The sequence below is a fragment of the Electrophorus electricus genome, chromosome 16, assembly GCF_013358815.1.
Source record: "Electrophorus electricus isolate fEleEle1 chromosome 16, fEleEle1.pri, whole genome shotgun sequence".
Lineage (NCBI taxonomy): Eukaryota > Metazoa > Chordata > Actinopteri > Gymnotiformes > Gymnotidae > Electrophorus > Electrophorus electricus.
In genome coordinates, this window is record NC_049550.1 from 13236979 (window position 1) to 13250585 (window position 13607).

Below are 13607 nucleotides of genomic sequence, written 5' to 3' on the forward strand. Positions count from 1 at the left end.
TATATATATATATATATATATATATATATATATATATATATATATAAAATATTTCTTAAAGGGTCTCTAGCTGTCAGATAGTGACACCGCTACAGGATGGAATAGTGCCATCTGCGTCCATATAATTAACATTGTGCATTTTGCGTTTATCAAGTTTTTCAGCATTGTATAATTACAAAACAATATTGACTTATTATGTTTGGAATGGAGGTCCATCACATTCTGTTGCATAAAAAAAAATTGTTTAAATGTCCTTTTTTTTATCCGTTTAATTTTCCACGTGACTGCAGGCAGCGTTGTAAAGATGTGATTTAATTCATATTTGTATATCAGAAACTAAGCGACTAGGATTGAATTGGTTACTTTGAGGATAAGCGGTTTAGCGTTAATTAAAAAAAAATGTAGCTGGAAACATCATGGCAGGCTAGCAAAGTGTTAATTTATACGATGTTTATCTCGATTTCTGACCATACTTGAGAGTGACTTTAAACTGTAGAGCCTGATTGGATTTTCCCCCCGTTGGTCCTAAAACTGACCGTTTTCTTTAGCTTTATATTTTAATGCCGTCAGTGCGTTTTGACAGATTAGTTAGGACGAAGACGAAAATCGAGACCTTGAACGAGAAGTGTAAAAATCCAGCAGCCGCCCCACCTTTGTGCTTTAAAACGGATGCTCGGCGGTCATTTCTTCGTCTCCGTCTTTTAATACTGCGAGCGCGCGCGCCTGCCTCACGCGTTCGCCGACAGCTGGTCGCGTGCGCCCTGCGCGAGTAGGGCGGTGGAAGGGCCCCTTCGCGCGCCAGCTGTGTCTCCTTACCCGCGTGCTGCACGACGATGGCTCTTATTATGTCTTTCCGGAAGACCATTAAGGTCTTGTGATGTGCTTGCATGATACGGGAGGGTGTTTCTTTTTTTTCTTTTTTCTTTTTTTTCCTTGTGCATGTAGGTCTGACTTTTGGAGAACGATCCTCCTGTTTACATATGAATCGTAAAATTAATATTATATGAATGAGTTACATATAAATATATGGATGTTGCCAAACTTTTGGTTAATGTTTTAAATATGGAAATGATTACAAAAATTCTCCACTACATGTATCCATAATTCTAATAATAATTAAATGAATATAATACTCTGAATCAGTGTGACATTACTCTAAACGGAACTTTACCTTCATACCTCTTAACGCAGCACGCTGTTACAAGGGGTCCACGTGTTTTTCCTCCGTTTCATTAATTACTTGGTTGGGTTGTTTTGTACAGACTTTGTTAACCCGTAGTATGATTAGCAATTCTTTTTTTGCTTTTGGGTTCAGTGCTTTGTATAACTTAAGTTGGGGGTTATTATCTCATATATTATAGGTGAGACGGTGGCGGGTGTTGGGCAGGGTAAAAGGTAAAGGGGGTTTTGAAAACAAAACAACTTTTCAGTCTTAGCATTTGTTTTTAGGCCTACATTTCATCTCTGCATGCTGCGTCATATGTCGTGGGATCCATTGAAACGTCACTCATGACTATGAGAAATAAAACATTGAAAACTTGTAAGACTTTGTTTCTTTATTTTTGGACCACCGCGCGCACACCTACCTGCATAACACACTTTTGCCAATAGTTTTGAAAACATTCGGTATACTGTGCACCGTTAGGCTTTTTAAATCCCCGATAAAATATTTAGAAGTTACGCTTTGAATGTTCGCAAGGAATAATCATGATTTATCAGATTTTTTAAATTTCAATTGTTCAGTTGATTGGGTCTTAACATTGGCGTACTGCAACCCTTACAGAGCTATAGTTAAACGTAATGACGTGATTAGTAGAAGAACCCGTTGTATTTATATAGCGCCTTTATGTATAAGGTCGCTGTATAAACCATAATGCATGAAGGGGTAAAAAAAAAAACCCAAAACTTTAATATCATTAACATCAGCTTGAAGCTTGATCTTAATTCAATGGGTGTGACTGAAGGAAAGGGGCTCTGAGGAAGAGTTCCATTATCTGAGGCCATGACATACAAGATCTGTCCCCCACTGTGACGGGTCTGAATTTTGGGACGACGCGTGCCCAGTAGCAGAAGGCCGAGCGCCTGCAGGCGAGTGGGGATGAAGGAGCTCGAGCTAAGGAGCTGGACCACGCGGGGTTTTAATATTATAGACAGTGGACAGTATTACCGGTCGAAGAGGTTTTCCCCTTTGACCAGAGCCCTAGTGTGGGGTTCACTAGGACGGGAAGTACAAGTTATTATAAATTACGTCAATATAATATCATTTGGCTACATTATTATGACAATTTATTGATCCGGTTTTGAAACAGGTTTACAAAATGTTTTAAATGTTGAACAAAACAGATATTAAACTAAAATACAACGAAATGGGACACAAAACGACTGATGACTGATTAAACAAAATGTGACGTAAGCGACAATGAAATTATAGTATAAAAGTCACCTTTTGTAAGAACTCTCCAACTCCTGTGTGCATTCTCGTCCACTTCTATAAGACACACTGTTCTCGACATGTTCTCAGTAAATAACACGTGATTATAGTGTGAATTTCTCATTTTTCGACATTGAGAAGTTTTGTGGTTTTTGACAGCTTAATCGATCGGCCCCGTTGAAATGAACACGAGAGGCTGCGGGGGAGCGTCGGCGAGGTGGCAAATTAACTGCACATGCAGCAGTCAAGAAGAGTCACCGCTAGGTGGTAGCAGAATACAACGAACTGATTTGTACCGTCGAGTTTTGAGATCTTGGAATGGTCCATTTTGTGTAAAGGAAGTTGAAAGCGCTATTTTTAAAAGATATATATGTTTACTAGTTTTTTCAAGTGTTGGCTATATTTGAGCAAGTTCCTTAAAACGTAGGAAGCTTAATAGCACCTCCTGAATTTGAACAGAAATTGAGACACTGCCATTAAGTCTAGTAAGCTTTTGAAGTATGAACTTTCACTGAGAACATGAAACTGCCAAAGATATCTCTCATGTAACTTTTCAGTGTGAAAATCCTGATACTTTACTGTTATCTGATACAGTAAAATGTAGACCCCAAAAAGGCTTTGGTGTGAGTCCAGAGACACGTTTAAACACACTGTATAAGCCATCTTTTATTACCCGCGTCATTAGTCAATGTTTCCGGAATTCTCTTAATTGTACTCGTGCCGAGTGTGGTCTTTTGGCACAGTCACTTACAGTTAAACAACTCATTCATTTTCCTGCACCAAGAGCTTGAGATTGATATGCCTTCTCTCTCTCTCTCTCTCTCTCTCTCTCTCTCTCTCTCGCTCTCTACCCCCCCCCCCCCCCCCCCAACTTCGTCCTAGTGAAGCTTGATAGCCTACAAGTTCTTATGTTTTCGCGCAACTGCTCATTTTCATAATATGGAGTACAATACTTTCAGAATCTAGACCAGAATACTCAATGAAACATGCAGGTTTTGATAATAGTAGCCTATATTTACTTTTTTCATTTACTCATAACTTCAATCAAATGCATTTTAACATTTTAGCATTTGTAATACCTGACAAATAACACCACACCACCCACAGCCCCGCTTTTTTGGGGGGCAATTTTTATGAGGTTGAAGTTCAGCTCACCTCACAGGTACTGTAAGACCCAAAAGTAATTCATTATTTCAGATTCCTGGTACAGTGTCTGTGTTATGATTCACAGGATAACGGCATCGCAGGTTAGAAACATTTTCCAAAACAGTGTTTGTTTTTCGAAGTGTTTAAGAGCCCGTGCAGGAGCTTCTTCGGGAGAAAATAAAGACCACGGAGAGACCGGACCTCTGAGACTCAATACCCGCCTTATCAAAAAATAAAGACCACAGAGAGACCGGCCCTCGGAGACTCAATACCCGCCTTATCAAAAAATAAAGACCACGGAGGGACCGGCCCTCGGAGACTCAACACCAGCCTTATCAGAAAATAAAGACCACGGAGAGACCGGCCCTCGGAGACTCAATACCCACCTTATCAGTCATCATCAGGTTAGGGACAGCAGACAGTTTAGAGCCTCTATCAATTACAGCTCTGCTCCATACACAAACAAACGTGTGCAGGCATCTCTTTCTACTCCCACCTTTCTGCCCCTGTCCTCAGAGACGTTCAAACACACAGGGACTCCGTTCCAAAATCCGCACCCTGTCGGCGACGGCGGGAGATATTCCGTATCAGTGTCTGCGACGACCGGGAAAGCGAATAACTGATATATGAAAGCGAGAAGATCGGAGAGAAGCGGAGAGGAGACCGGGTTCACGCGGAGTTCAGGCGCACTCTTAGGTGACATTATTTCGCTGATAAGCGCGTTTATCAACTGGGGAAAGGGATACCGACGACACAGGAACGCTATTTTAAGCTTCTTTGAGGTTTTCTTTCTGTCCCTTTTAAGGCGAAACGTCAGCCCAGGCCTCACTGTAGCGGTGCACGCGGCGGACTTGGGACACGGCAGGTTCGACTGGACATTCTCGCCTTCGCGTGCTGGCGTGCTCAAGCAAAAGCTAAATCAGTAAAGCAAATATTCACGTGTTGGGCAAACATTTAAGATGTGATTTACTTTGTATTTAATAAATTGGGTTACAAGACTTACTAAATTATTTTTGGGGATATGAGTGAATATAAACGGCGCAAAATCAAAAGACACATACGATGAATAAACTACACACATTGACTTTTTCTTTTTTTTGCAGGACGCCAATATATCGTTATAACATTTTACGAAACTCAAATATGGAGCCGCCAAACGTCATTGTATAACGAGGCTGCACTAGATTGTATAGTGGCTAAACGGTACGAGCTTGGAGTCGACTGGCCCTGGAGTGGCGTATTAGTTTATGCGCTCAGTCATTAAATCCCAGGGAGACCTTTGCCTTTAGCCCAGACGAGCGACAACGCACGGACCTGAAAAGCTCACGCCGTTTTTCATCTGTAGATTAGATTGGCACATTAAAAATGCATAGACCCCAAACCTATGATGATACACTACAACATTCTCCAGTGCAAACATACAAACGGGCAGGCTGCACGTACGAAGTTGACAACCCGGCCCGTCAGTTAAACGACACTGAATCTTACGCCCGCGGGGCCTTTCTTGCGCAATGCGCACTACCGTTGGATACTATTACACGTCCGCGGCCTGATAACAGGAATCGCATTTCAGATGCGCTCGGGTGTGCCGCTGTAGGCCGCGTCACGCAGGTGTCAGTGAATTAATAAGAGACGCGTCGGTGCGCCCGGGGGACTGAGCGGGTGACTGCGCGCGAGCTGCGCCCTCACCAAGGTCCACCTCAGTCCAGACTCGCAGACCCGCTGGCTAACCACTGAGGACGCGATGGATGCCTGAAATCTATTGACGCTCAAGACTTTAAAGCCTTAAATTAGCCGCCAGACAGATATACAAAATATTGATACATATCTTATTGCACTTTATTGCATTTATGTATCAATATCTGTAGTGGGCGACAAATTTCAGCGAATGACATGAGATGGCAAATACAAGTCTGAATTTACCACCGTTTGTTAAGCCGTCGTAAAGTACCATTTCACAGAATACTATTAAGTGTTTCTCCAGAGAGAGATAAACATGGGAGATTATATATATATATATATATATATATATATATATGCTTATTTTAAAAAACAGACCCAAATAAAACATTAGAACATTCATAACAAATATATTGCTACTTGAGAAATTGCAGCTCTTATTTATTTTTGTATATATACACAGGAACAAACATTGCTCAAAGGCACTGAAAGAAATTAAAAATTCACAACCTCCGAAAAATTACACTTGGAACCGGAGAAATGTTTCACCTGAACAGCAAAGTCAACCAAGAACAACAGGGGCTAATAAACTGAGTTGCAAAAGGAAGAAAAAAATATATAGCCAAATTTTCAAATAATCCCACTTTTCTCTAGCTAAAGTGTGTGATGTCCTGAGCAGAATGAGTTTTGATAACAAGCACATATTGAGATTCGTGTGTCAACCTCTCCATTCAGGAAAACACAACTGATCATGAGTTCAATGCTGCTGCAACAGCACAATGCAGTGTTGACACACTAAACAGAAGTCTGTCTGTTGTGCATCTTCGTGGTGCTGTGACATCATGTAGGTGCTCCAAGGTTCTGATTGGCCATCATCCGGAGTCTCCGCCTTTCCATGGCTTGCTGCTTCTTCTTTTCAATCTCAGCATCACTACACCTCCCAACTGTCACCACCTTCTTCTGACTGATGTCTGGGACAACAGAGAACAGTCACTCAGCTTCATACCCTCATCCATTGAATGTTTGAGCTCGTTCAGTTTACACAAGTATTCATTCATTCATTCATTCATCCACATTCCGTGATTCTACAGTCTATTGACACAGTAAACTATTTCAGTTATTATATTAGTTACTATATATAATTTTATATTCTTTAATTTATTGTATTAAACTTTCCCTTCAGTGTCTTAATAAAAGTCAAAACTTTTGTGGAATCATGTTTTTGCAAAAAGCGAAAACAGAGTATGTGCTAAGTTCAAAGCTACTCATTCATTAATTTTAAAGGTTTTACCTCTGGACAAAGGTGTATTGTTAAAGGTACTATAAGGCTTTTTGAAATGATGGTCATCTGGAACCCTTGGAGATGATTGAGGCGAAGTGGCCACGCCCCTTTTGCAAACCTGCTGCTGCAGCAGCGCAGTACTACCAGGCGTGCTACTCATGCCTGACGTGCTTTTAACATGGGTGAACCTGTACGGCCCTTTAGTTGAACCACTGGATGGTGCAACCATGCTGTTGTCCACTGTATTCTCTAGTGACGTGGTCCTGTTAGGCGTGTTCGGTCGGACAAACAGGTTCTCCCATTTAGGTCGCGTCACATTAGTGATGGCACTTTGACCGGTCGTCATGGCTGAGACAAACACCCCGCCCTGCACACGGCTGTTGTCCATTCTGGACTTCGCTACAGGAGTCTCCAGAGGGTCTAGGTCGGCTGTGGATTCTTCCACTTTTTCACATGCTTCGCAGAGCAGGTCGTCGTCGTCCGCCCCATCATCCCAGATATCGTCAGATGCAAAGATGGAGTCCAGGTCATCATCTGCGATGTCGGCGAGGCCGTCGCCTTTGGTGATCGGGTGGTTTTTCTCCTCGTTGACCTTGGCGACCTTATCATGCCAGAATCCAGATGGAGCAGACGCAACACATCCTGATGAACCAAAGCTGCTAGAAACCAACCAGGTTTTATTTACGTCTTCAGCTGAAGTGGAGGAAACATTGGTTGTTCCTGATGGCCGTTGCGCCTGGGGTTGGTCACCAACTCTGAATACGCTGCGTTGACACTGGCTTGGATTCCAGATCCTTGTGCCTGAAAAAACCGACGGAACTTCGTTGGAGGCAGTAATCCGCCTTTGCTGATTGCTCTCCACAAGCACTTCTCTTCCTAAAATATTCCCATTGCTAGGCAACTGATGACACTGTTGGGCAGGGTGAGGGTCCATCTGAAAGGTCTGCCTGCTTTTGAGCCTCTGGTTTAGTCCTTGTGAGCTGTCAAACTTCACATTGTTACCAGCTTGCTGGTGGTGAGATCCATTTGTCACTTTGCTGTTTGTATTCTTGAAGAAAGTGCCATCTTTGTTTCTGTTCACCTGTTTCTGTGTGGAGCTGCGTTGAGGCGCGGAGAAGAGTTCAGGGTTTTGCGTCATCTCAAACAGCAGTGAGTCGTCCAACAAGTCGTCGTTGCTCCAGTCGTCCTCAAAGTCATGTGCTGAGCTCACACCTGGTCTGCTGTTGCTAAGCGGCAATGCAGTGACAAGTACCTTAGCAGCATCTGCTGCCGAGTCACCGCCCACTACAGGAGCGAGACCTCGGTGACCGCTCTTACACAGCACCTCTCCGGGAAGAGACACATTAACCACAGTGTCTTTGCCCTGCGTAGCAGTAAGAGTCACACCCATGGCTGCATCCTGTGTGCTTTCAGCTACGTTCTGACACTGTCCACTTAAACCCTGGCTGAGGTAACCACTGGCCTCCAGCGTTGAACAATCAAAGAGCAAGTCCAGATCATCCTCCATTTCCTGAATGAGGGCTGCATCGTCCACTGTATCGTCACCCTCCTCCAAAAGCAACGGGGCTCTCTCAACTTTGGGATTGCCAGCCTGAGGCAGAGCTCGTGAGTAGTTCTCCTCACAAAACAACTCCTGGTCCTTGTCCATAACATCCATAACTTGCTCCGAGCGCTGCTGTCTGGGCTGGAGCAGGGCTTCTTCCGCTTGGATCATGTTGAAATCGAACTGCTTTGCCAACTTCAGCAGGTCGTCCACAACGTTTTGCCTGGGGAGGCATACAAATACGAGGTGTTAAGATTTTTTCTGGTCTTCATCACAATAACATGTACTGAACAACAAATAAAAATGATCATTGTAAAAATATTAAAAAGCATTAAACCCTGTACACTTCAAAGACCTCTTTTACACATTCCTTTCATACTTTCATTTTATTTTCCATAGATACTGAAAATAATCACAATATTTACAGAAAAATATACCTTAAGATTAATAACTAATTAATAAGACTGGGGTGTAAAAGAGTAACAGGCATTTTTACACAACATGCTGCAGTAATAACAGTGAACAATAACTGGACCTTCTTGATTTGGGTCTGGGTGTGGGCTCCCGAACCTCTGGAGTACATGGAATAGCGCTGTCCCCGATCCACTGTAGCAAAGATGACTCTGCTTCCTCAGGTCTCCTGCTCTGGAAATAACCACCACATTGTGTTAAAAAAAAGAGATACCCTTTTGAAATAGTGGTATACAACACAGCTGCTGTTCTCTTCTGATAACCTTTGGCGCTATCCGTCTGGCAATGTCTAATACGTCCACCGGTGTGAGGTTTGTAGCTCTCCTTCGGCTGCGTCCTGGGGAACAGGAATGAAAAGACAAGCCGCCCAAACATGTGAAATAGCATGTTAAATACCAAATATGTCAAATAACATGTTATAACATATCTAGTAAACTAAGCTATGGCTAAGACTAAATCTAGCTAGCTAACTACAATTTAGCATAAACGAACATAACGTATATTAGCAGTTTCTAGTGACACTTGCCATTTCTAAAAGGAGCCGCTGGTGATGTTGGATCCCAGATGATATCTTGTTGAAACTCGGCATCATTATTAGGAGAGTCGATGGTGGTCCAGTTTGTGAATCTGTTTGTTGTCAGACGTGTCGGTGTTTTCAGTTCTGATCAGAAATGCACACAAAAACAGCCAAACCATAAGGTAAACACGAACAGCGCTTATGCACACGTTTAGGGAGAGCTGGATTAACATAGCTGGCTAACCTAGCTAGGTTAACTTGTATCGGTTCCACAACTGCTGGCTACCTTACACAGTTGCTAAGCGTATTTAGATTATTTACCTGTTTTACCCGTACTATAGGGCGGTTTCTGAGACTGTGGGTGACTTGGCCTCGGACTTCTCTTCAGCCTGTTTATTTTTGCTTTGCTTTGGGCAATTCGTGAAAATTCAGATTGATCACGTTCTTCTGGATTAGAACTGAAATTCCTTCTGTCATTCATACTTTTTGATTATTAACTGAATCTACATTGCAAGTAACTATATACCCAGGAGATTACTACGACTTGCTAGCTAGTTAGACAGTTTAGGTCATAAACTGTCCTGATTAAGTCCATGTTTGTCAATTCAAGTAAGCCGCCAAAAACTGTCCCTTTCCCATGAGTCAGTGCGCGCGTATATTCAAGGACACCCAATCTGCTGAACAGTGCGCAGTTGGAGCTGGGAAGTAAATAACACGACGTGGTGTCGAAATAAACGAATGTTACCTAATGCTGCTCACTTTTTCAATACCAGGAAAAATATTTCTTTCTTGTATACGAAAATGTTATTTTCTTTAAAAATGTGTATAATATTGAAGCCTAAAACAATGTTTTATAATAGATAACACATACAAAGTCATGGTCATATAGGATTTTTTTACAGATTAATTGCATATGGGACGTATGATGCATAATGCTATTGCTAATCATTAGACGGTATAATATCCTAGTAACCATGGTAACCACACTAAGCACGCTTTCTTCCTAAGTTCAGTTCGGCTATTCATGAGAGACGCTAACATAAAAGACTGCAAGGCTCATAGCAGCGCTTTCAAAATATAGCCGAACAAGAGGAACAAGTGGGAGGTGTGACATCATCAATCTATGACCTGTCCAGGGGAACAAATGCTAAGAAAAGAAAGAAAGAAAGAAAGATAGATAGATAGATAGATAGATAGATAGATAGATAGATAGATAGATAGATAGACAGACAGACAGACAGACAGACAGACAGACAGACAGACAGACAGACAGACAGATAGATAGATAGAAGATTTGAACAAACCCAAATACTCTGAGTTGTGTTATTTCTATTATAAATGTCATGCTTGAGGATACCTTAATAATTATCAGTGTTTTAGAGCATTATTTCTAAGACCTTCTATATTACTATATTAAAGAATTATATTAAATAACTCTACATAACATAGCACACAGATTAATACACACATTGTAGGCTTATTGGCCTGCGTGAGCTTTCCTGGATGCTCTCATGTTACAGCGCATTCACTTTTATGTGCTCACAAATAACCCCAGTGCCCCTGCCAGTGCCAGGTCATACATCATAAGATAAGTAGGCTCTGTCACATATGTAAGCTAACCCGACTGTGAGCCTCTCTCTCTCTCTCTCTCTCTCTCTCTCTCTCTCTCTCTCTCTCTCTCTCTCTCTCTCTCTCTCTCTCTCTGTGTGTGTGTGTGTGTGTGTGTGTGTGTGTGTACGCGTGTGTGCATGCGTGTGTAAAATCTGTGCTCACTTTATACCATGATCAAATCAGCACTGTTTAATTAACTCTTCACTTGAGTCCAGTTTAACTCTATATGGTTTAAATTGTAAGGATTTTTAATGAGTACTTACTCTCATGTGTCTAACTGTAGCATAATACTCAGTGATATTTTGTGCTTACTACCCAGTAACTGCCATGTCCCAGAGTTACTGCTGTTGTCTGCCACTGACACTTTAATTATATTTGTCCATTTCATTAAATGATGAACCGACTTAACCCCCTTATCTGTCGTAACAGACAGCTGCAGTGGAGGGGAATTAAGCCCATAGTTTCACTGTATTCACAGGAAAGACTGGACCAATCTCATTTAAGCTCTGCATTGTATATCATAGTCAGTCCTGCTGGTTTACCCCAAGTGCTGGTTCGTTGGGAACAAGGCTGGATTCACGAGTTAGTCTATCCATTGATCCAGTCACTAAATCTCTTCAGCAGTTTGATTGCCTCACGGACACGCTGATGGTTGGATGGAATGGCTCCGCCTCTTTGTTGCCATGGTTACTGCTGTGTTGAACTGTTCTTTATGGGTCTGACTGCATTGAGTGTAACCCTCTAACACACACACTCACACACACACACACACACACACACACACACACACACACACACACACACTCACACACACACACACACACACACACACACACACACACTCACACAGCTCTGTGAAGTATTTTTCTTGATGGATGACCTTTCTCTGCACCAGTAGGTTGTTGAGCTCAGAGACTTACTGAATAGTCACAGTTCACTTTGCCTTCCCCTTCTAATGATGTCACCAGAAAAGGTGGCTAACGATCTAAAGCACTCCCTGATTAAAGTAGCCTTGAGTGTGTGTGTGTGTATGTGTGTGCGGGGGGATAAAGGATGCAGTGAAAAGTGAAATAGATTTATTAACCCTTAATGTCCTAATGTGAGTATAGCTCATGCCTTCAGTATATCCAGATTACTATGTTCAGTATAGCCAGATTACTGTGTTCAACATACCCTGATTATTGTGTTCAGTATAGCCAGATTACTGTGTTCAACATACCCTGATTATTGTGTTCAGTATAGCCAGATTACTGTGTTCAACATACCCTGATTATTGTGTTCAGTATAGCCAGATTACTGTGTTCAACATACCCTGATTATTGTGTTCAGTGTAGCCAGATTATTGTGTTCAACATATCCACATTATTGTGTTCAGTATAGCCAGATTATTGTGTTCAACATATCCAGATTATTGTGTTTAGTATAGCCAGATTACTGTGGCAGTCACATTCCTAGTTGGACAGATTCAGTGCACAAATGTGAATGCACCAGCCAGATAAATAGTCCATGTCTTCATCCAGTGTGTTCATGCACTGCATGTGTCATGCGAAGCCGTTATGTCTCCTGCTAAGCGTCTTACACACTTATAATTGAGCCCTAGGACAGGGTCTCTGATCCAGTCAATAGAAATCAGGTCATTAGGACAAGAGAACTAGACTCATTCACTGATGCATTTTACATACATTTGTTTTCTTTTCTCAAATGACCAAATTATTTTAGTCGAACAAATTAAGAGAATTCATCCTTGAAGAGATGGGACCAACGCCAGGCCTGCTGAGGACTTATTACATAAGGGAATGAGATGCTAATAATTTATTATTAATTACCATTATCTTATAATCATTAGGTAAGTGAGACCATTGTTTAAAATAAGAGAACATAAAATGACACTACGCCAGATGACCACATACAAAACCAAAGTACCTTTTGCTAATCTTTCTTATTCTGCTGATTGAATGTACACAGTTTTCCAGATGGAGTGGTATAATTTCACCTGGATTCTTAAACAAACATGTTGTATATGACATGTTTTTGTTCTTTGGTTAAACGATGTTAATGACTCCTTTAAATGATGTTAACTTCCTGCCCTGCTCCTTCATGCTTTCACGGGGCAACCTGAGCTCCTCTCTCTATACGTATACACAACATGCACACTGCATACACACTGCATACACACTACATAAACACGTGCACAGTAACTGATCCAGGACAGCCGACTCTTGCACTTCCTATACGGTAGACTGCCCTCATTTTAAACATCGTTTACATGGTAAACACATGGCCTGCTGTACCTTTCTTAATTGCATGTAGCTTGGATCGTTGCCTGAAAATGATAGTGCTTACTATGGTAATGGCTATGGTGTGTACCCTAAAGTCTGCCTTTACAACACTGCCAAATATTTTAGCAGTGCAATGCAGATGTCCCTGATGACCACAACTGCAGTTCACATGACTGTAGCAATTGTTCAGTGATGTGTTTACAATTTCATGGCTTTCATTTAGCTTATTTTTCTTTTCTTTTTTTAAAAAATATCTCAGGTCTGACTTGTAGGCCTAACTCTCCCTAGCTGGTTGAAAAGAAGGCTGACGTGATGTTCAGTGCCAATACACGTTTAGAACAGCTTCAGGACAACATCCTCCTGGGAGAGTTCTGTTTAGCGCAGCCATGTTTGAAAAAGAAGATTGGGGTGGGGGGACGGGACACTAGCGTAAAATCAGAAGAATGCAACAGGAAAGCCAACTGTTAGTCATTTCAACACCACAGACGCATCCTGTTCAACTTGCACATTTTCTGACCAATCTCCCTCTCTTTCTGTTCTAGTGTATAACTAATATAAATATATAATATAATAACTATAAATATAGTGTTGAGTTTTAATGGAGTGAAATGAGCAGTAATAGTTTATTGAACACTGAAACACTTCAA

General features: G+C 41.7%; 1 protein-coding gene across 1 annotated transcript; it reads right to left on the reverse strand.

Moving 5' to 3' along the window:
- Nucleotides 1-5685: 5685 nt before the first annotated feature.
- etaa1 (ETAA1 activator of ATR kinase) lies at nt 5686-9551 on the reverse strand. The gene is made up of 6 exons (XM_027013737.2): nt 9392-9551; nt 9080-9214; nt 8817-8890; nt 8618-8727; nt 6549-8305; nt 5686-6228 (listed from the first exon to the last, which is right to left on the reverse strand). Exons 1-6 carry the CDS (start codon nt 9549-9551, stop codon nt 6098-6100), a joined length of 2367 nt encoding a protein of 788 aa, XP_026869538.2. The 3' UTR covers nt 5686-6097.
- Between the last annotated feature and the right edge of the window lie 4056 nt (nt 9552-13607).